Here is a 24,006-nt window from a genome sequence, read left to right on the forward strand (position 1 = left end):
CGTGTAAATGTTTGAAGTGACCCAGATGCACCACTTGCGCTTGCATTTCGTTCCACACTCTCACCACCCTTGGAGTGAAGAAGTTCCCCCTCATGTTTCCCTTAAACGTTCCACCCTTAACCCCTGACCGCTTGTTGTAGTCTTACCCAACCTCAGTGGGAAAGCCCTGCTTGCATTTACCCTCTCTATACCCCTCATAATTTTGTATACTTCTATCAAATCTCCCCTCAATCTTCTATGTCCTGGGAATAAAGTCCTTTCCCCATAACTCAGGTTTTCAAGACCCACCAACATCTTAAGTTTTCTCTGCACTCTTTCAATCCTACTTACATCATTCCTGTTGGTAGGTGACCGAAACTGCACATAATATTCCAAATTAGGCCACACCAACTTCTTTTACAACGTCAACATAACATCCCAACTCCTGTACTCAGTATCTTGTTCTATGAAGACCAATGTGCCAAAAGCGTTCTTAATGACCCTATCTACCTGTGACACCTCTTTCAATGAATTATGTACCTGAATTCCCAGATCTGTTTGTTTCTACTGGACTCTTCAGTGCCCTGCTGCTCACCGTGTAAGACCTTCCCCGGTTGGTCCCCTCAAAGTGCAACAACTCACACTTGACTGCACTTAACTCCATCTGCCATTTTTCAGCGGTTCAGATCCCGCTACAAGCACTGTTAATTTTCTTTACTATCCACTATGCCCCCAATCTTGGTGTCATCTGCAATTTGCTGATCCAATTTACCACGTTATCTTCCAGATCACTGATATAGATGACAAACCGCATCGGGCCCAGCACTAATCCCTGTGGCATTCCACTAGTTACAAGTCTCCAGCCAGAGAGACAGCCATCTACTACCACTCAGTGGCTTCTCCTGCAAAGCCAATATCCAATCCAATTTACTACCTCATCTTGAATGCCAAGTGACAAAGCCTTTGACCAGAAGAATGAGGGGTGACCTCATTAAAAACTATTGAATGTTGAAAGACTAGATAGTGGCTGTGGAGAGGATGTTTCCTCTGGTGGGAGAGTCTCAGATGAGAGGACACAGCCTCAGAATAGACAGGCATCCTATGAGGATGGAGACGAGGAGGAATTTCTTTAGCCAGAGAATAGTGAATCCGTGGAGTCTGTTGCCAAAGGCAACTGAGGAGGCCAACTCAATGTGTATATTTAAGGCAGAGGGTGATAGATTCTTGATTAGTCAGGGTGTGAAGGGATACAGGAAGAAGGCAGGAGATTGGGACTGAGAGGAAAAGTGGATCAGCCATGATGAAATGGCAGAGCATACTCGATGAGCCTAATATCCTCATTCTCCTCCTATATGTTATATTCTTATGGTCTTAAATGGAAGTGATCAAATTAACTTATAATCACCACAACTTTGGGATGTGGGAGGGAAGTGGAGCACCCAGAAGAAAGCTATGCATTCACATTAGAGAGCATGTGAACTCCATTCAGACTCCACTGAAGGTCAGGACAGACCCCAGATCTTTGTTGGGCAGTAGTATGTTTGATGGACCATTACGTTGTATTATTTGATTGAATATATTTTGACCCATTGTTGATACTGTCACCAAAACCCCACTATTTAACTAACTGGAGATTTATTTCTTCACTTTCAGTAGACCCATTACTGATTTTTCCTTCACGCCTTTTCTTTACATCCCACCCTCATCTCTGCAGTTTCCAAATGCAGAAATTAGACTTGTACTTACAAATACCGAGAAAAGAATTTGAACACAATTAAAACCCATTTGATCACAATGTTTGAATTTTCTTTTTATGAATGAGACAAAGATACTAACTGGTTAGAGAATTGTATCTAAGAAAATAGCTCTTTTGATCAACAGATTGGTTACTTATTAGTGCAAGTCTAATGCATTTTGGAATATTAGGTTTTGGGACAAAGGCGCTCAAGTGCTTGATGTGCTTGGAGAATTGCAGTTTGTTTTATTGCATGTTAAATCTAAATAGCTGAAGCATGAAAGTCACTGGGATGGAGGAAGGCATTAGGTTGAAATTGCATCTGCTGTCTTATTGTCTCCCGGTCTAGAGATAAGATACACTGCAAAATAACACTCTCAGTCTTAAAAAAAAATTCATGTAATTCTAATTTACTGAAGCTGGTGGCTATTGCAAAATGATTTTGTGCAGTGGTGTTTGCTGTTAATTGGACTGTTAGTAATTAAATAACTTGCCTGCAGATTATCGAATGACACTCCACAGTGATTAACTGCTCAGAGAAAATGTTCAGAATTGTTAATTAATGACACTTCTAAGAAGCTCTGTTAGGGATGATGAGTAAATTGTAAGCAGAGAGCTTGTGCAGTGCTGAACTTAATGAGATATTTGTGGTTGGTGAATGCAAAGTATAATTTTTATCCTGCCATTAGTAGTGGTAGTTTTCAGTTTAAAGTTATACTATCTTCAATGTCTGGATTCAACTGTTCAGGAGAGAGAAAGTTGAGTTTGAAATTGAACACAATGTGCAACCTATTATTAAAATACTTTTAGATTATTATTCTTGTCATTTTCGCCTACTGTCTGTTTGTAAACATAAATAGAGATTCTTGCACGATGATTCAGTGACTGCCTTATTTGACATAGTTAAATGTGCATGGCTTTGTTTTCATGTGGTGTCAAGATAGTAATATTTTTAAGTCATAGAGCAATACTGTACAGGTACAGGCCCTTTGGCTCATCAAGTCCTTGCCAACCTTGATGCCCACCCAGCTAGTCCCAATTTCCTGTGTTCGGCCCAAATGCTTCTAAGCCACGCTCTTCCATGCACCTATCCGAATACTACTCAAAGGATACCATTGTACCTGCCTCAATCACTTTCTCTGGCAGCTCGTCCCATATACTGACCGCCCTCTGCAGGAAAAGGTCGCCCCTCAGGTCCCTTTTAATTCTAAACTCCTCATATCCTGGGGAATATACTGTTACAAATCACTTTATCTATGCCTCTCATAATTTTAAACACTTCTTTAAGGTTGCATTCATTCTTGAATATACATAGGAATATATAAAAATGCACCCGGTCAACTTCTTCCTATAACTCAGGCTCTTTGGTCCTGGCAGCATCCTTGTCGATGTATACTACACTCATTCTACCTTAACCATGCCTTACTTCTAACAGGGTGACCAAAACTGTACTCAGTACTCCAAGTGTGGCCTCACCAATGAATTGTACAACTGTAACACAGTGTTCCAACTCTTATGCTCAATACGCCGACTGTTGAAAGCCAGCATGTTTAGCACCTTTCTCACCACTGTCTCCCTGTGATGCTGCTTCAGCAAACTATGCACTTGTGCCTCTGTTCCCTTACACCCCCTAGTGACTTACAGTGCGTCGTTTAAATCCTATGCAGTTTGATTTTCCAAAAGGAACACCTCACATTTAGCTATTTTGAAATCCATTTGCTCTTCATTGGCCCCCTTCCCTAAATGGTCCAGAACCCCCTGTAATCTATGATAGCCTTGTGTACTATCAACAATGCCACGTAATTTCATGTCATCTACAAATTGACCTCATGCATGTGCATCCTAATTATTTATGAAAATAATGAATAATCTGCCGAGGTGCAAGTCACTGGCCTGCATTCTGAGAAACAGCCTTCAACTACCACCCTCTACTCCTTACCTCCGAGCCAATTATGAATCCACCACACTAGCTCTTTGTGGATTCCATGAGGCCTAGCCTTCCACGCAGGCCTATTGTAAAATCAGATACAATTCAACCATGCAGGACTATTTTGTGGAAGATGTTTACTAATCTTTGCAATAAATGTTAAATTATTTTTGTTTTTCAGTCATGAAGTTCCCTTGCTCTGTGCTTGTCTGAAGCTATGATGTGCTGATCAGTCACTATGGGCAAACGATATCCAGGAGTTTATCATCGTCCAAATAGTGAATGTACGTATGGGTACAGAAGTTCATTCCCTTTATTACTATTTGCTGCAGGAATCTGGAGATAAATATTCTGATTCTACTGGAATGTGTATTAGTATTATTGTTTGTTTCCAATTTCTTTCAAAATATCTGAGGCTCAAAAATATGATCCTAAGAGTATTGTGAATTATTTTGAAATTTGTAATGTAATTGGAGGCATTGGGAATAGACTAATTTTACTAAAAAAGAGCATTTGGGAAAATGAATAATATGCAGTTATAACACTTATGTTTTTAATTTTTTGTGGTTTGAAATGAGTTTAAAAATTGCATCATATTGTTCTTTAGGATGGTGTTGAATTTTGATAACTCTGGCTGACGCATTTGATGTTGCAGTGTCTGCCAGGTTTGGCAATTAGCTTGCAGATGTTTCATCAGCAGTCGAGGTGACATCCTCAGCGCACAGTTGTTGGTGTTTCTCTCTCGCATTTATATAGGCTTCTGTTCACTTGCCTCGGTCCTGGTTGGCTACCCCCTTCAGTTGACCTTTGAATTCTATTGGCACGCGTATCTTTGACTCTTAGGGGTTTGTGGATGGCATCTATTTCGATACGTTTGTTTACGGAGTTATAAGAACTGTGGTGTTCCAGTTAAAGGGAACAGAAACAGTTGCTACGGAGACGTAATCCACTGTCACTGAGCTCGGTACGTGAAGACCGAGAAGGATAACTGGGACACTGTGGAGGTTCCTGCGCAAGCAGACATGAAGCCGGCACAAGAAATTTTAGAAGCTTAGTTCTCTTTTGATAACTCCGTAAACAAACATATCGAAATAGACGCCATCTACAAACCCCTAAGTGCCAAAGAAATGCGTGCCAATAGAATTCAAAGGTCAACTGAAGGGGCTAGCCAATCAGGACTGAGGCAAGTGAACAGGAGCCTATATCAATGTGAGCACACCCAGAGAGAAACACCAACAACTGTGCACTGAGAATGTCACCTCGACTGCTGATGAAACATCTGCAAGCTCGGCGAACACCACAACATTAAACACCTCAGCCAGAGCTACCAGTGTTCATTGCCATCCTAATGATCAATGTGCTGCAATTTTTAAACTAATTGCCAAGCTCGGTGAGCACCACACCATCAAACGCATGTTGTTAGGTTTGTTTCTTATATGGAACCCCACATAGAAATAAAATTCAGACTTGACTCAAAAATATTAGGTTTTTTTTTAATCTATGGAGTGGTAAAACCAACGTTTATTACCTGTCCCTATGACCTAAAGAAGGTAGTGGCCTTGAATCATATGTGTTCTTACAGCGAAAATACTCACCCGCCATTGTTGCGGAGGGTTAGGGTTTCAAGTATTAATGAAGTAACTGCAGTATATTTTCAAGTTGGGATGGTATGTGGCTTGGAGGTGGTATTTTCCTGCTGCTGCCCTTTTCTTCCATGATGGCAGTCACTGGTTTGGGAGGTACTCCTGGAGCTGTAAGGCATTTTGTAAAAGAAGCATACAGTGTCCCTTTCACAGGTGAAAGGAGGAATGAGTGTTTACAATGTCCTGATGTGGTGGAAATCACTGGTCACATCTTAGCACTACCTGTTTGATCAACAGTCTGAAGGGCCAATCCCAGACTCCTACATTTATCATGCTGGACTGCAGTAATTAAAGAAGCAGTTGATAGCTCTTCAGAAACCCCACATTAATAGCAATAAGAGTATTGTTAACACATTCAATTCTGGTGGCATTTCAGCTACTGTCCTCAGAAATGTAATGAAATAGGAGTTACTGTAAAACGTGGTAGCATTTTTTGACTTGTTAACCATGTCACCCCCCGCCACCACCTTGTGGTCCTTCTCCAGTGAGAGGTTGGTCATAGCTAGAATTAAATCCTGCCTAAACAAGAACCTGGACCCACTGCAATTTGCCTATCAGCACAATAGTTCTACAGCAGATGCAATCTCACTGGCTCTCCACTCTGCCTTGGATCTCCTGAACAATAGTTACACCTATGTCAAGCTGCTGTTTATTGATTACAGCTCAGCGTCCAACACCATTATACCCTCAGTTCTAGTCAGTAATCTCCAAAACCTGTATCTCTTTACCTCCCTCTGCAACTGGATCCTTGACTTTCTCAATGGATGTCCACAGTCAGTGTGGATCTGAAATAACAACTCCTCCTCGCTGATTATCAACACTGGCGCACCTCAAGGATACGTGCTTAGCCCACTGCTTTACTCTCTCTACACACATGAATGTGTGGATAGGCACATCTATTGCCATCTATAAATTTGCCAACAACATAACTATTGTTGATAGAATTTTCGACGGTGACAAGTGGGTGTACAGGAGTGAGATAGGTCAGCTGGATGACTGGTGTTGCAACAACTACTTTGGACTCAGTGTCAGTAAGACCAAGGAATTCATTGTGGATTTCAGGAAGGGGAAGTTGAGGGAACACGCACCAGGGAACAGAAGTGGAAAGGGTAAGCAATTTCAAGTCCCTGGCTGTCAGCATTTCTGAGGATCTATCCTGGGCCCAACATATTGATACATTTACAAAGAAGGTACTACAGTGGTTGTAGTTCATTAGGAGTTTGAGGAGACTTGGTATGTCACCAAAGACAATTTTTAAAAATTCCTACCGATGTACCATGGATAGCATTCTAACTGGTTGCATCACCACCTGTAACACCACACAGTACTCCAAATTAGTCCTCACCAACCTCTTAAACAACTTCAACGTAACTTCTAAACTCCTGTACTCAATACTTTTATCTATGATGGCCAATGTGCCAAAAGCTTTCTTTATGATTTTACCCACCAGTGATACCATATTCAATGGACTATGAACCTGTGTTCCCAGATCCCTTTGTTCTATCACACTCCTCAGTGCCCTACCATTCACTGTGTAAGACCTACCCTGTTTGGTCCTCCCAAAGTGCAATACCTCACACTTGTCTGCATTAAATGCCATCTGCCATTTTCAGCTCATTTTTTCAGCTGGTCCAGATCCCAGTGCAAGCATTGATAGGCTTCATTGCTGTCCACTACACCCCCCAATCTTCATGTCATCTGCAAATTTGCTGATCCAGTTAACCACATTTTCATCCAGATCATTGACATCAATAATGGACAACAGTGGACCCAGTACCGATCCCTGCGGCACTCCACTAGTCACAGGCCTCCAGTCAGAAAGGTAACCATCCTCTACCACTCTCTGTCTTCTCCTGCAAAGCCAATGTCTAATCCAGTTTTCTACCTCATCTTGAATGCTAAGTTACTGAACCTTCTTGACCAAACTCCCATGCTGGACCTTGTCAATTGCCTTGCTGATGTCCATGTAGACAACATCCACTGCCTTTTCTTCATCAACTTTCGTCGCAACATTCATATTGATTAGACGCGCAGACTATCCCTGATCAATCCCTGTCTATCCAAATACTCATATATCCGGTCTTCTAGAATACTTGCCAATAACTTTCCCACTACTCTTGTCAGGCTCACTGCGCTATAATGTCCTGGTTTATTTTCCGAGCCTTTCTTAAGCAGCAGAACAACATTGGCTGTCCTCCAATCCTCAGGTACCTCACCTGTCGCTAAGGATGATTTAAATATCTCTGCTAGAGCCCCTGCAATTTCTGCACTTCCCTCCCACAGGGTCTGAGGGAGCACCTTGTCTGGCCCTGAGGCTTTGTCCACTCTGATTTGCCTCAAGACTGTTAACACCTTCTCCTCTGTGTTGTAGCGTGGATGAAATCACTGGAGCGACAGAGTTACTGGTAGATACAAAGCAGCTTCTTTATTCGACAACACAAGGTACGGCAGGCATCATACGGATGGAGACACTTTTAGTAGAAAGGTCTGCTAGCCCAATGTGGGCTCGATATTTATATGCTAGACACAAAGGGCAATTGCTATTTACAAAGTTATAGACAATGCTTCCTTTTGAAGCTACATAAAAAACATCACACTTTCTGACTTCATCCTTTCCTCCCGACACCAACATGTCTGGGTTGGTACTCACAGCCTTTAGGAGTGCAAGTCAAATCCACAATACATTTATTTGGTATTTTATGTGCTAACATAGAGACAATTAATATTATAAAGTACAGATAAGGCTGTCTTCAAAACTACCTGTAAACTTCCCACTTCCATCCGCAGCGTCTGGCTAGTATTCCGATATTCACAGCTTTTAGAAATTGCATTGTTGTGAACTCAATCCACAGTACTTTGTCAAACAGAAGACTGGTGGCCAGAGTCATTTAAGTGTAAATGAATCATCTACCCAAAAACTCACTCTAGCACTCTGTAATCTCTATTGGGTTCATGACCCCACTACTGCTTTATCTCACTTTTATAGACTCTGTATCTGTCTCTTGAGTAAATACAAATGCAAAAGATCCATTTTTAAAAATCACATAGAATGCCTTTCTGATCTTCCAGAGGACCCAATTTTGTCCCTTGCAATCCTTTTCCTTTTATCATATCCGTAGAATCCCTAAGGATTCTCCTTCCCCTCATCTGCTTGAACAACCTTTTCACCCTCCTGATTTCTTTCTTGCGTTCTCTTGCATTTTTATACCCCACGAGTATCTTATTTGTTCCTGCCTGCCTATACCTGCTATGCACCTTTTTTTCATAACAGGGCTTCAATATCTCTTGAAAACCAAGGTTCACTAAACCTGTTATCCTTGCCTTTTATTCTCACAGGAACGTACAAGCTTTGTACTCTCAAAATTTCACTTTTGAAGTCCTCCCACTTACCAAATGCACCTTTGCCAGAAAACAGCCTGTCCCAATCCACACCTGCCAGGTCCTTTCTGATACCATCAAAATTGGCCTTTCTCTAATTTAGAATCTTAACCCAAGGACCAGACCTATCCTTTGCCATAATTATTTTGAAACTAATGGTATTATGATCACTAGATGCAAAGTGTTTTCCTACAGAAACCTCTGTGCTCTGTCTCATTCTTTAATAGGAGGTAAAGTATTGCATACTCTCTTGTTGGGACATTTATGTGCTGATTAAGAAACTTTTCCTGAACACGTTTGACAAACTCTATGCCATCTAATTCCTTTATAGTATGGGAGTCCCATTCAAGATGTAGAACTTCATCTACAAGTTTGCAGATAATACTTCGGTCTGGGCCACATCGCGAATAACGATGAGCCAGAGTTCATGAAAGAGATTGAGAGCTTAGTGACATGGTGTCCTGACAACAACCTTTCTCTCAATGTCATCAAAACAATGACTTCAGAAAGTGGGGGTGGGGCGGCGGTGGGGGAGGAGGGTTGTGCGCGTACTCCTGTCTACATCAGCGGTGTGCAGGTGGACAGCTTGAAGTTCTTGGGTGCAGACATTATCAATAGCCTGTCCTGGTCCATTCACGTTGATATAGAACAGGGGTTCTCAACCTGGAGCCCACGGACTAATGTTATTGGTCCATGGCATAAAGAAGGTTGGGAAGTCCTGATATAGCCCATAAAGTCATGGAACATTACAGTACTGAAAGAGACCCTTCAGCTCATCTAGTCCGTGTTGAACTATTATTTTGACTGAGTCTATTGAGCTGCACCGTAGCCCTCCATACCCCTTCCATCCATGAACCTGTAAAAATTTCTTTTAAATATTGAAATTGAACCCTATCCACCACTTGTGCTGGCAGCTCATTCTGCAATCTCACCACACTCTGTGGAGAAGTTCACCATCATGTTCCCCTTAAGCATTTAACCTTTCAACCATAGCGCATGGATTCTAGTTCTAGACTCACGGAACCTCAATGGGAAAAAGCCTGCTTGCGTTTACCCTATTGATACTCATAATTTTATATACTGCTATCAAATCTCCCTTAAATCTCTGTTAGACCTTAGGTGAGCATGTGTTGAGATCCACAATTCACTTGAGACTTTCTTGTTTTTTCTCCAAAAATGTACATCTTTGAGCAAATTTTTGTCTGTGACATCTGAACTTGGTGTCAGACTTGCTGTGAATCCTTTTTGGGAAGTTTCTAATTTCATTAATGCAGCTATTTAAATACAAGTCATAGTGAATATTGTTTAAAGGATCTGGGGCTGCAATAGTTAAAAACTTTATATTTTCCAACTGATCTCGTGTATTGATAAGATGAAACTTCCAGGCTTGGCAGCTGTAAAAAAAATTTGCAGTTTGCAAGTTTGGGATCATCAGTCTTATTTGAAGTATTATGGGCATGCTGTGTTGGCGTTGGAATGTATGGTGACACGTGTGGGCTGCCCCCAGCTCACCCTTGGTTGTTAATGCAAATAACACATTTCACTCTATTTCAATGTACATCTGATAAATAAGCTTGAATCTTGCAAGTAGATATGCACACAAATGTGAAAGCTTCTGTAATTAGATTCTTACGACTGCAATACCTCTGCTCATCTCTAAAGTGTACTGTAACCTGGTATAGTCGATGGTGATATCGCTGAATTATTGCACGTTAAATCTTGGTGAAGAGGGAACTAGACCAACCTAATTAATTGAATATTGTCCTCAATAATTAAAAGTAATTGTGCCACATTTTAATCCCTGATTTCAGATCCTGACAATTCAGATGATAGCATTTAGGTTAAAGTTTCAAGTATTAAATTGTAAATATGCTTTCCTTTTAAAATTATTTCTACGCTGAATTCTACCATTAATTTCAGCTGTGATGTTTTGAGATGCTTGTGTGTTTTGGAGCAGTTGGTACACAGTGGTTTGTCCAGTGATTGACACAGCTGCTCTTCTTGCCCAAGTTTCTCGATTGGCCATAATTAAATATTCATTTCAAGCTGCTGCCTGCACATCATTTTGCTTCTGGGAGCATGCATGCCAGGAGCTGGAAAATTTATTGCACTAGAAAAGTGAAGGTAGCTTATTTACATTTTCCGCTTCTATTCTCATCGGGGTGTAAGTAAATAAATGTAATTATGTAAAACTGTTATTTTATGCCATGGGAGTGTGGTGAAGCTGCATGGCAAGGGGAGCTGAATATTCCCACAGCTATTTGCCGGATCTATGGTCCTGATGCTGCTGTTTAAAGGAAAGAGTTTTTGTTTTGATTGGCAACCCGGAGCCCGTTGACTAACCCACCCTTTAGAGCAAATGTTTACTGAAAAGGCCAGTGATCCTGTTTGTGGACGATGAAGGTCGACAAGGAAAAGAGAGAGACTTATTGACTGGATGCCTGCACTTAAATATAAAATAAATGTTTCTGAGCGATGTGTGAAAGATGATAGAAGTCAGTGAATCTCTGTCAGTCCATTAGTTTATGCAGCAGATGCTCCCTTAGTTGGGTTGGAATGAGGCAGGGGCAGAAAATCTGAGAGGAGAACATGGCTGTGATGATACGGTATTCCATCTGTGGTGGCCATGAACCTCCTTGCTGTAGATGCCACAAAATTGCAGATGCCCAGTAGAACTTGAGTACGGGCAAGATTATTGGCACCGTAGCAAGTGTGTTAAATGCTCTTTCAGTCTCTCTGTCAAGTTAGATTTGACGTGTTTTATCCCTTCACTTTAGGTTTTAAGTTGGGAAGCTTGAAAACCCAGCTCAGTGTTTTACATTAGAGTAACAGGATTTAGAGAAAAATTGTACAATACCTTTGAAGCAGCGTTCACAGCCATATAAATCCAGAAAGACTAAGTGCAGAAATACTTGCCCTAGCTCTCTATCTGTATTTACAAAATTAATAAAGTGTATATTGGCTTATTTTCACTGTGTAAATTGTACACATGAAATGAAAGAAAGTCAAGGCCCAAAAATAAAGTAGGAATTATTTGTATTATGCTCTGCTGAAAGTCAATTTGCTGAATAGTCGAGCAGCTGGAAAGCAAAATATCTAGCTTTTACTGAGAAGATTAAAGCTGTTCCTCTAAAACTTTTTTAAGACCAGCAACACTGCAACATCTTATTGTAGTTGTTTCCTTAATATCTTTTCTCAGTGCTTCAGGAGGCATGTCCCTTTAAATAGCTGTGGTATTAATATTAACACCGGAAAATTTCTTCATACAAGGGGGTAGTAAGGAGTTTACCATGGACCTACAGTTTGCTTTTATGTTCTGGCTGGGACGTGGAATGCTCTCTGCTTTTAATAGAACACTGTTAAGCAAAACAGAATAAAAACATTTATGCAGAATGAATGCAGTTTTGTTATAGGTGTAATATTTTAGGTCTAATTTGGGCACTAGCAGTCTGAGTGTAATTTAACTAACTGACTACCCTGGGTAATTACCCTCTTTGAAAGACCTTTTACATTTTTAATGGTGTGTTTGAAGTATTTGATGGAATGCAATGAGATACAAGGGAGTTACTGTACCCTATGTTAAATGTAATTATTTCACATTTCTGTATTTGATTTGGCAGTATCAGCGTATAAAATATGAAGCACAAAATAAAGCTTTCATTCAGATCAGAGTACCAGCTGTTTGAGAGAATCATGGTGGTCTGTTGGCTCTTTGCACTATCTCAACAGAATGTCATTTTGTCATCTCCAGGGGATGAGGGGCAATCCACCATGAAAGCTATTCTTTGTTTAAAAGGTGCAGCTTTTAAAATTGCATCCCTTTCATGTATACTGTATAAAGAAACAAAAAAAAATGAACATTTTGTAACTGAAGCAAAGCTCAATCACTTTTTCAAAAAGTTCATCTTGATGTGTGCTACCCTTTTGGAATAGCCTCCTCTCAACCCATAGCTGCCTGAATTGTGGTAGAGTTGTGAAGATGCCAGCGTGTTGAGAGTGTGGGGTGATAGCTAAGATTGTTGCATTGGAATAGATGTTCAGTGAGACCACACCTGAGTACTGTCACAAAGAATATTCTTGCAGTAATGGAGATGCAACAGAGATCTACGATGGGACCTGTAAAATGTGTGGCTTGGGTAAAATAGAGAGTTTACTCCTTTAAATATTCTGCATGTTGTCATTTGCTCTCTATGTACATACAGTATGTAGATTTAGTTTGTTAGTGTTGAACAAGCTTGAACCAGTTTCCTGTCTGGCAGTAGGCACACAGAAAGGAAATGCTCAGTATAGTTTCCTGTAAATATTTTATTAAAGTGCTTTGTTTATCTAACTTATTGGTGGTCCATGAGAGACGGGTAACTTAAGCTGTGTTGGCAATTAGATTCAACTTTATTGTCATTGTGCCAAGTACAGATACAAAGCCAATGAAATGCAGTTAGCATCTGACCAGAAATGCAAAGAATAGTGTTATTTACAAAATAACTGCAATAAAAAGTAAGTGCGACAGCACACAAATATAATAGTACTGAGGCAGTACAATTGGGTGCAATACTGCTTAGCACTGTGATGTGAGGTTCAGCAGAGTCACAGCCTCAGGGAAGAAGCTCTTCCTGTGCCTGCTGGTGCAGGAGCGGAGGCTCCTGTAGTGCCTACCGGATGGGAGGAGAGTTAAACGTCCATAGTTAGGGTGAGATGCATCCTTGATAATGCTTTTCGCCCTGCCCAGGCAGCGTTTATGGTAGATGTTCTCAATGGTGGGCAATTGGGTGCCAATAATCCGCTGGGCAGTTTTCACCACACGCTGGAGTGCTTTGCGGTCTGATACGGGACAATTGCCATACCACACTGAGATGCAGTTGGTGAGTATACTCTCAATGGTACAGCGGTAAAAGTCCATCAGTATCCTGGGACAGAGGTGAGCTTTCTTGATGCTCCACAGGAAATAAAGGTGCTGTTGTGCCTTTTTGATCAGGATGGAGGAGTTCAGGGACCAGGTGAGATTCTCGGAAATGTGGACACCAAGGAATTTGAAGCTTGATACATGCTCCACTACAGCTCCGTTGATGTAGAGGGGGACGTGAGTGTGGCTCCTAGCATCCCTGAAGTCCACAATGATCTCCTTGGTCTCCTGGGTGTTAAGGGCCAGGTTATTGTTGGCACACCATGTGGCCAGGTGCTGAACCTTGTCCCTGTAGGCTGTCTCGTCATCCCCTCTTATCAGACCAACCACCGTGGTGTCGTCTGCAAACTTGATTAGGGAGTTAGAACCAAGTACAGGAACGCAGTCATAGGTGAAAAGGGAGTACAGAAGAGGGCTCAGCACACAGCCTTAGGGCATGCCGGTGTTCAGGGTGAGAGTGGAGGAAGAGAGGTTGTCTTACTTAACTGATTGGGGTCTGTTAGTCAAAAAGTCCAAGGTCCAATTGCAGAGGGATGAGCTGATACCAAGCTGGCGAAGTTTGGTGATCAGCTTGGAGGGGATCACAGTATTGAATGCTGAACTAAAGTCAATGAACAGCATTCTGACGTAAGAGTTGGGGCTGTCCAGGTGGGTCAGGGCAGAGTGAAGTGCCGTGGAGATGGTGTCCTCTGTAATACTAAGGCATTTGGATATTGTGCCTGAATCTGAATACTGCACGCCATAAAGAATCCCTCCCAACTGAACTAACGTGGATGTGCACTGAGAGACGTATATGGTGTTAATCAAGCAAGATGCTGCACCAGGGAGCAAATAAAGGACCCAGAGCCTTTACATTTCCAGATAAGTAACGTCTGTCTAAAGTATGGAGACAGCGAAGACTTTTCACTGTATTGTCGCTTTTCAAGATGAACCAGAACAGACAAAGATTAAGATGTTATTAGAACTTATTGGACCAAAATGAAGTACCAGAGAACACATTCGATGCTCATTAACAGTATCTCCAGCTTGTGATTGCAAAGAGATTAGTACAAAACTAATGATAGGAGCAGCCGGTGTGGGAGAGTATTTAATTAGTGGAGAGCGGATTACAATGGTATTAGGTGGGAATTTGGGAGTGTAAATTAGGAACAGATAGTCTCAAGGAAATGCACAGCAAAACTGTGGAGGTTGTTTAGGGAGCACTTGCATGGGGTATTGGATAGTTTTGAACCATTGAGATGGGGAATGGGACCATGGAATAGAGGTGGAATATTTAGTCAAGAGGAAGCAGGAAGCAAGAATCATTCAGGGCTCTTGAGAGTTATAAGGTAGCCAGGGAGGCACTTAAGAAGAAATTATGGGGGCCAGAAGGAGGAACGTAAGAAGAAATTATGGGGGCTAGAAAGAGAAGCCCTTGACGATTAGCATTAAGGAAAATCACAAGGTGTTCTACACAGATGTGAACAACAGGAGGGTGACTAGAATGAGGGTTGGACTGATGGGGGCTAAATGAGGAGATGTGTGTCTGGAGTTGGAGGAGGTGGTGAATACTTCCTTTAGTGAATAATTTGTTTCACTGTTCATCAATGAGAGGGTCCATGACTGTGAGCTTGGCGTAGAGCAGGCTAGTGTGCATGTTAAGATTAAGAAGGAGGCAGTTTTGGAGCTTTTGAAAAACATTAATATAGTTAAGTCCCTGAGGCTATATGGGATATACTACAAGAAGTGAGGGTAGAGATTGCTAGGGTGTTGATGATGACATTTGCGACTTCTGCTACTGAAAAAGGAAAGGGAGATAAGTGGGGTGCTGACAGACTTTTAAATCTTAGCTGGCTAAGGATAAGGTGCAAGGTGATTGGAGGAAAGCAAATATGATGCCATTATTCAAGAAGGGCATCAGGGATACGTCAGGTAATTACAGTCTGTGAATCTAAATTCAGCGGTGGGAAAATTATTGGAAAACTATTGGTCTGACCAACTTGATTGAATTTTTCAAAGTAGTAGCGTAATCTATTGAGAAAGGCAGCACTGTTGGATTTCAGGAAGGCTAAGTTCTAAAAGGTTAGAGCTCATGGGATTTGGGCAAATTGTTAAATTGGACCCAAAATGGCCTTGGTAATAGGAAGCAGCGAGTCACAGTGGAGGGTTGTTTTTGTGATCAGATGACTGTGACCAGTAGTGTAGCACAGGGTGCTTTACTGTTTTGTATAGATTACAAATGTTGATATGAATGTAGGTGGTATGATTAATAACTTTGCAGATGGTGTGAAAATCTGTGGTGTTGTCAACACTTAAGTGCCATTAATGATTTCGTGAGATTGACAGGACAATGGCAGATAGTATTTCATTTTAGTTAGTGTGAGGAGTGTTAAGGCTAGAACATACACAATGCATGCTAGGCTCTGAGGGAGTACTGAGGAGCAGGGGGACCTTGTGAATGCAGAATTGCTGAAGATGGGTGATATAGTTAAGAAAACATGGGGTATGGGTTTTGTTAACCATGGCACAGAATGTAAGAGCTGCAGGGGAATGATAGGACTTTGCAGTTGAGATCATCGCTCTCCAGAAAGGACTGTATTGTACTGGAGAGGTTACAAGGGAGACTCACCAGACCAGTGTGTTTCCTAGGATAGTGTGTTTCAGTTTTGAGGATAGGCTGGGATTGTTTTCCCAGAATGGAAGAAATTAAGGGGCAATCTCTTTGAAATGTAGGCAATTAGTGGGCATAGGTACGATAGATGCAATAATGCTTCTCTTCCAATGTAAAATCATAGGGCAATGGTTTACGGCAAGGGGTAGGAGGATTAGAGGGGCTCGGAGGTAGTGCGTAGTTGGAATCTGGAACACACTGTCTGCAGGGATTGTTGGAAGCAGAGAAATTCACAACATTTAAGAACTTGAATCACTAGGGTATAGAGGGCCCACAGGAAAGCAGGATTGAGACAGATGAATACTTGGTGTTGCTGAAAGACTGTGTCTGTTCACCTGCTACCACAGAAGTGCCAAAGGCCTGACGCTGTTTGGAGCTGGGGATGCAGTTACAACAAAGTGCATGGTAGATGAGCACCAGATAAGATGGGAGATGGTGGTAATGCTAATAATTATAATTATATCGTATTTGTAGAGCAGTTCTCATGCAGGCAGTGTAGTTCAAAGTGCTTTCCAATGTGATAAAGTGCAAACATGAAAATAAAATTTAAAAAGATGCAAGATAAAACAAGGTTAACTAGATACATTTTGAGCTGACGTTTAACTGTCAACTAAGTCTGCAACCCTTGTAGCTTCAGATATTGAATCTCACAGTTTGAGAGCGTAGTTCAAAAAAGCTGACCTGCCAATTATCTTTTGAGAAAGATTGTTGAAATTTAGGAGACCAGTGGAAGAAGACCACGAGAGCTGAAGCAGGTTTGTAAAATGAAAACAATTCTGTGATGTATTCAGGTCCCAGACCATTGATGGGACAACCTTAAGAGCACATACTTTTGCTTTGTCAGTGTTGAATGGGTATGCACTGATTGCCTTTCTGGGAGAAGCCATAGAAAACTGTGCACACCAAAGAAAAATAATAAGCAATAAAAATCGAGAACATGAGATAAAGAGTCCTGGAAAGTGAATCTAAAGGTTGTTGGAACAGTTCAGTGAGGGGATTGGGGGGGAGGGGGTGAGTGAAGTTTTCCCCCAAGAGCCTGATGATTGAGGAGTAATAACTGTTTCTAAATCTGGTAGTGTGGGTCCTGAGGCTCCTGTACCTTCTTCCTGATGGCAACAGCAAGAACAGAGTATGGCCTGGGTAGGGGATGGAGGGTGTCTCCGATGATGGGTTCTGCTTTCCTGTGACAGCACTCCGTGTGGATGTGTTCAATGGTGGGGAGGGCTTTATCCTTGAAGGACTGGGCTTTATCTACTACTGAAAGAAGTGCTTAGAGGAGTGGGGGCTGTTCTGTCAGGCTATACCGGTGGAACTTAGAAACAAAAAGGATCTAAACACTATGGGATTGCCTTTTCAGAACCCAATAATGAATTTGAGTTACAGGAGCAGATCTGTAGGAAGTTCAAACACTCTTGTAAGAGTAATAGGGTAGTATTAGTGGGAGATTTTTAACTTCCCTATTATTGACTGGGACAGTCCTAGTGCAAAAGTAAAGGATGGAGTGGAATTATCCAAGGAAGCTTCCTCAATCAATAACTAGAGGTTCCTATCAGATGGGGTGCAACACTGGCACTTCTGTGAGGGAATGGGGTAGACAGTTGACTGAAGTGTTAGCAAGGAAGCACTCTGCAACCAGTAACCATAATTTGATTAGTTTTAAGATAGTTATGGAGAAAGTTACAACTGGTTCTGAGGTGAAGATCCTATTTTAGGGCCCAGCCAATTTTGCAAGCATTAAGCAGGAACTTACAGAGGTCAATTGGGTGAGACTTTTTTTCGATAAAATGGGAGGCTTTTAAAAGTGTGATTTCAATAGCTTGGAAACAGCATGTTCCTGTTATGAGGAATGGCAAGGCTGGCAATTTAGGGAATCTTGGCTGACAAAAGATATTGAGGCATTGGTCAGAAAGCAGGTTGGGTCAGTTGAGTATGCACAGGTACGTGTATGCACAGCATTATGTGAGCAGTATTCACAAGTGAAACATTAACTATTGCACAATCTTTACAAGAAAACAATTAGAATGGAAACATTTTAGTGCAAACTGATCAAAGTGGTCAGAGTGTTGCTAAACTGTTTTTGAAGGAAGTAGCTTTTCTTGAACCCGGTGGGATGAGACTTCAGTCTTCTGTACCTCCTGCCTGGTGGTAGCTGTGAAAAGAAGGCATGGCTCGCATGTTGGCTTCTCGAGGAAGCACATCCTGTAAGTACTACCAATGGTGGAGAAGGATGTGCGTCTGATGTATCGGGGTGTGTCCACTACTATCTGCACCATCTTATCTTCCTGCACATTCGAATTGCTGCACCAGACTATGATGCAGTCAGTCAAGCTGCTTTCAGTAGTACATCTGCCGAACCTGGGATCAAACAAATCTGAGTACATTTAAGAAGAAATCATGTGGGCATAAAGAAGATATGAGATGGACCAGGCAGGAAAGGTTAAGGAAAATCCCGAGATAGCTTACAGGTATGTTAAGAGTGAAAGTGGTTAGGGAGAGAAGAGGTCCCTTTAAAGAATTTTATGGCCTTCTACATATGGAAGCCGCATGTTATTTATTGGAGCATAGGAGAATGAGGGTAGGTATTATAGAAATATTTAAAGTCATGAGGGATACAGGGTGAATGCACAAAAACCACCAATTTTGGTGTCATCTGCAAAATTTATTAATAGTGCCTCAACATTCTCTTCCAAGTCATTAATATGCATTTAATAGGCAATGAAGGGCTCCTGTCCCATTCCCCGTGGCATACCACTGCATACAGGTCTCGAATCTACCCTCTGTCTCTTCCCACCAGCATTTTTCTGTTGGTCATATGCTGCCATCTATAGTGTTTCTATTGGCATTAAAATAGTCTCAGCTTGCATTGTCTCCAAATGTTCAGCGTGGAGGTTCAAGACTACAATAAGCACTGTCAGGAAATTGGTGAGATTGGGAAGGGTCCGATATTATGTTGTGTTTAAGCCCTTGACACTGTGTAAGATGAGCAGTATTTTATAACGCTTAGAAAGGAATGAATAATTGATGCCTTTTGAGTCTGAACATCTGTTTGGGTGAGCTATAGAAGATAAAATAGCTGGGGAGATTAAATAAAATAAACCTGTCCTCGATCTAACTAATTGTTTTTGTGAATAACTAGATTTAAATAAATCACAGGTAAAATGTAATAAATTTTATACCTTGCATTTATTACTTTGCATCTAAGCTGGGAGAAAAGGATTAATTATAATCAAATCTTAAAAGAACAATAACACGCATAAGGATCTTGTCAACGCGTTATTTTAATTTTTATGGTCTTATCACAAGTACTTTGGTCGTTATTTATAATTGCTGATAAATTCTGGAAGCTTAAGCAGCACTCTACATAATGTCTGGTTTTATCATAATGTGACCCCATTTGGAAATAACTGGTTATGATTTGTACTTCCATCTTTTCCATATGGAAGCGACTGAGTAATTGCAGTTTGTTGTATTACATAATTTTAGTTATTGTTTTGCGCTTAGAATTTAATAGTTTTAACCAAGATTTTGATTTTTTGCTTAAAAAAAGATTCAAAACAATCCCTATTAATATCAATCATGCTGTATAATTCCTGATTTGGTTTACTTATGACATCCTGTGCAAATCTCCCCCAGTAATCTGCAAAACAAAGAAAATTGATGGTGGCTTCCTCTGTCAAGATGCATGTAGACGAATGAAAATGCTGAAGAGCACAGTGGCAGATGACAGTGGTAAATTTATATTCTGCCACTTGTGGAGTGGTCATCCTTTAATGAAAGAGCATTCTACCCTTTTTGCATGTAGAGTGCCATTTCTAAGTTGAACTAGTTGTACTTTTGAACCAGTGAGGAGAAAACTCAAAGGTATTCGTAAATAGATAGAAATATAGAGAACATCAATGAACATTACCTATCATAATTAAAGCTACTTGTTGCAGCAGGAAATGGATATAGAAAATTATAGCACAGTGCAGGCCCTTCGTTGTGCTGACCTTTTAACCCACTCTAAGAAAAATGGAGCCCTTTCCTCTTACATAACCTTCCATTTTTCTATAATCCATGTGCCTATTTAAGTGTTTCCTAAATGCCCCTTAATGTAGCTGACTCTGTTACCACCCTTGGTAAGGTGTTCCACACACCTACCACTCTCCGTGTAAAGACCTTAACTCTGACATTGCCCCATACTTTCTTCCAATCACCGTAAAGTTATGCCCTCTTATATTAGTCATTTCTGCCCCAGGAGGAAGCCTCTGGCTATCCACTCTGTGTATGCCTCTTGTGCATCTCTCATCAAGTCACCACTCATTCTGTTTTGCTCTAAAGGGAAACATCCTAGCTCACTCAATGTATCTTCATAAGACGTGCTCTCTAATCCAGGTGGAATCCTGGTAAATCTCTTCTGCACTCTCCCTTAAGCGTCTGCTGTACATCCTTCCTATATTGAGGCAACCAGAAATGAATAAACCATTCTAGTTCTGGTCTAACCAGGATTTTATAGAGCTGCAATATTACCCTGTAGACCTTGAACTCACTCCTCCAATTAATGATGGCCAACACACCATACGCCTTCTTAACAACCCTATCAACTTGCGCGGCAACTTTGAAGGATCTATGGGCATGATCCCTTTGTTCCTCCATACTGCTAAGAATCCTGGTGTCAATTTCACCTTCAAATTCAACCTTCCAAAGTTAGATTAGATTAGATTCAACTTTGTTGTCATTGTGCCGAGTACAGATACAAAGCTAATGAAATGCAGTCAACATCCAACCAGAAATGCAAAGAATAGTGTTAATTACAAAATAACTGCGAATAAGAAGTAAGTGCTACAGCACACAAATATAAAAGTACTGAGACAGTACAATATGGGTGCAATACTGCTTAGCACTGTGATGTGAGGCTCAGCAGTGTCACAGCCTCAGGGAAGAAGCTCTTCCTGTGCCTGCTGGTGCAGGAGCGGAGGCTCCTGTAGTGCCTACCGGATGGGAGGAGAGTAAAAACTCCATGGTTAGTGTGAGATGCATCCTTGATAATGCTTTTCGCCCTGCCCAGGCAGCGTTTATGGTAGATGTTCTCAATGGTGGGCAATTGGGTGCCGACAATCTGCTGGGCAGTTTTCACCACACACTGGAGTGCTTTGCAGTCCGATATGGGACAACTGCCATACCACACTGAGATGCAGTTGGTGCGTATGCTCTCAGTGGTACAGCAGTAAAAGTCCATCAGTGTCCTGGGACAGAGGTGAGCTTTCTTGATGCTCCACAGGAAATAAAGGTGCTGTTGTACCTTTTTGATCAGGATGGAGGAGTTCAGGGACCAGGTGAGATCCTCGGAAATGTGGCCACCAAGGAATTTGAAGCTTGGTACACGCTCCACTACAGCTCCGTTGATGTAGATGGGGATGTGAGTGTGGCTCCTAGCATGCCTGAAGTCCATAATGATATCCTTGGTCTTCTGGGTGTAAGGGCCAGGTTGTTGTCAGCACAACATGCGGCCAGGTGCTGGACCTCGCCCCTGTAGGCCGTCTCGTCATCCCCTCTGATCAGGTGTCGTCTGCGAACTTGATTATGGAGTTAGAACCATGTACAGGAACACAGTCATAGGTGAAAAGGGAGTACAGAAGAAGGCTCAGCACACAGCCTTGAGGCACGCTGGTATTCAGGGTGAGAGTGGAGGAGGAGAGGTTGTCTAACTTAACTGATTGGGGTCTGTTGGTCAGAAAGTCCAAGGTCCAATTACAAAGGGATGAGCTGGTACCAAGCTGGCGAAGTTCAGCGATCAGCTTGGAGGGGATCACAGTATTGAATGCCAAACTAAAGTCAATGAACAGCATTCTGACGTAAGAGTTGGGGCTGTCCATGTGGATCAGGGCAGAGTGAAGTGCCGTCCATGTGGATCAGGGCAGAGTGAAGTGCCGTGGAGATGGCGTCCTCTGTTGACCTGTTGATGCAATAGGTAAATTGATGGGGGTCCAGGGTAGTGAGCAGACAGGATTTCAGATGTGATAGAACCAGTCTCTCAAAGCACATGGCAATGATGGGGGTGAGTGCAACTGGGTGGAAGTCATTCAGGCCCATGGCAGTGGAGTGCTTCAGCACTGGCAGTGAATCACTTCAGACATTTCTGGGTTGAATTCCATCTGCCTCTCCTCAGCCCAACATTGCATCTTGTCAGTGTCCCATTGCAGCCTATGAAAACCTTTTACACTATACACAGCTCCACCAACCTTCGTGTCATCTGCAAACTTATTAAGCTACCTTTCCACTTCCATATCTTAAAAATCGCAGAAAGCAGGGGTCCCAAAACAGACCCCTGCTGAACCCTAGTAGTCACTGACCTCCAGGCAGAATATGCTTCATCTACAATCACCTTCTGTCTTGTATTGGCAAGCTAATTCTGAATCTGCTCAGCCACGTTTCCTTGGATACCATGCCTCCTAAATTTCTGAGTTAGTCAACCATGGGGAGCCTTATCAAATGCCTCACTAAAATCCATAGGCAACACATTCCCTGCACGAGCTTCATCAGTGTGCTTTGTCACATCCTAAATGAATTCAATTAGACTCGTGAGGTATGGTGTACCCCTCTCAAAAGTAATGCTGACTATCCCTAGTCAGACTATGCTTCTCCAAATGCTCACAAACCGCTGTCACTAAGAATCTTCAATAATTTGCCCACTATTGAAATAAGGCTCGCTGATCTATAATTCCCATGGTTCGTGAACAAGGGCACTGCCACCCCGAATCATCTGGTACTATTCATGTGGTTAGTGAGGACATAAAGGTCATCAGCAAAGGCACAGCAATGTCTTCCCTTACTTCTCATAATAACCTGGGGTATATCCTGTCTGGTCCCGAGGACTTAGCCTAATGTTTTTGACAAGTTTCAACATACACCCTTTCTTAGCGTCAACATGTTCTAGCATATCAGAAGTATTAAGAAATTGTTATGTTGTAGCCTCCTTGTTAGATATTGTGAGCAAAATGATAAATGGCAAGTTCTTTTTGACTCATTTAATGTTGGGTAAGATTTTTATCCACTATGGCAAATGATCTATGGCCTGTTGAGTTCCTCCAGCATTTTGTGTGAGTTGATCTTAGCAGTATTTTATATTTGCAGTTTTACGTTGACTACAAAAATGAGGCTCAAAACAAGACTATTTTAAACAAAGAGGGAAAATTCTGCTGTATCTACTTGAAGGATACTTGCAGCTAATCATTGTCATAGAACAGATACAGAAATCATTGAGCTATAATCTCAAATAGTCCAAGAACAGCATTCTCACATAAGTCTTTTGACTCCAAGGAATATTGCAATATTATGATATTATTAGCTTCATGCAATTGTATCATTTTCACTTTACTGACAATTAAACAGATGCTGGGTGTTATTTACCTGCAGGGTTTATTCAATTGCCTTCACTTTGGCTTTGCTTTCTCTGCATTTTGGTCTGAAACTATTCTTCCATTTGTCCTTCAAATGCAGCATTTGTTATGAGTTTTAGATTATCATTTGAACCTCCCCAAAGAAATGTCTGCTTCTGTCTTGCTGTTCTGTGATTTCCATATCTCTATAGATTTCACATATAATTTTCTCTCAATTTATGTACTTTTATACAAATTCAAAACAACACATGAAGTTATAAATAGAGTGATGAGTCAAATTGAGTAAATAATGTATAGCTGGCATGCCTCAGGGTAGTTTTTAAAATTTTATGTTACTGCATGACATTAAAGTTTGCTTGGATACCACTCACTTATTTGAGGGAACATGCCCAACATTCAAGGCCACAGAAGTTAT

General features: G+C 41.5%; 1 protein-coding gene across 10 annotated transcripts in view; it reads left to right on the plus strand.

Annotated features, from left to right (window-relative positions):
- apbb2b (amyloid beta (A4) precursor protein-binding, family B, member 2b) overlaps positions 1–24,006 on the plus strand; it is a 318,859-nt gene that overhangs the window by 92,253 nt on the left and 202,600 nt on the right. For all 10 annotated transcript variants that reach the window (XM_063043252.1, XM_063043253.1, XM_063043246.1 and 7 more), the window contains one exon: positions 3,823–3,925. In XM_063043252.1, coding sequence (XP_062899322.1) covers positions 3,880–3,925 — 46 coding nt within the window. In that variant the 5' untranslated portion in view covers positions 3,823–3,879. The remainder of the gene's footprint in view (positions 1–3,822; positions 3,926–24,006) is intronic.

The sequence above is a fragment of the Mobula hypostoma genome, chromosome 3 (assembly GCF_963921235.1).
Source record: "Mobula hypostoma chromosome 3, sMobHyp1.1, whole genome shotgun sequence".
Taxonomy (NCBI): domain Eukaryota; kingdom Metazoa; phylum Chordata; class Chondrichthyes; order Myliobatiformes; family Myliobatidae; genus Mobula; species Mobula hypostoma.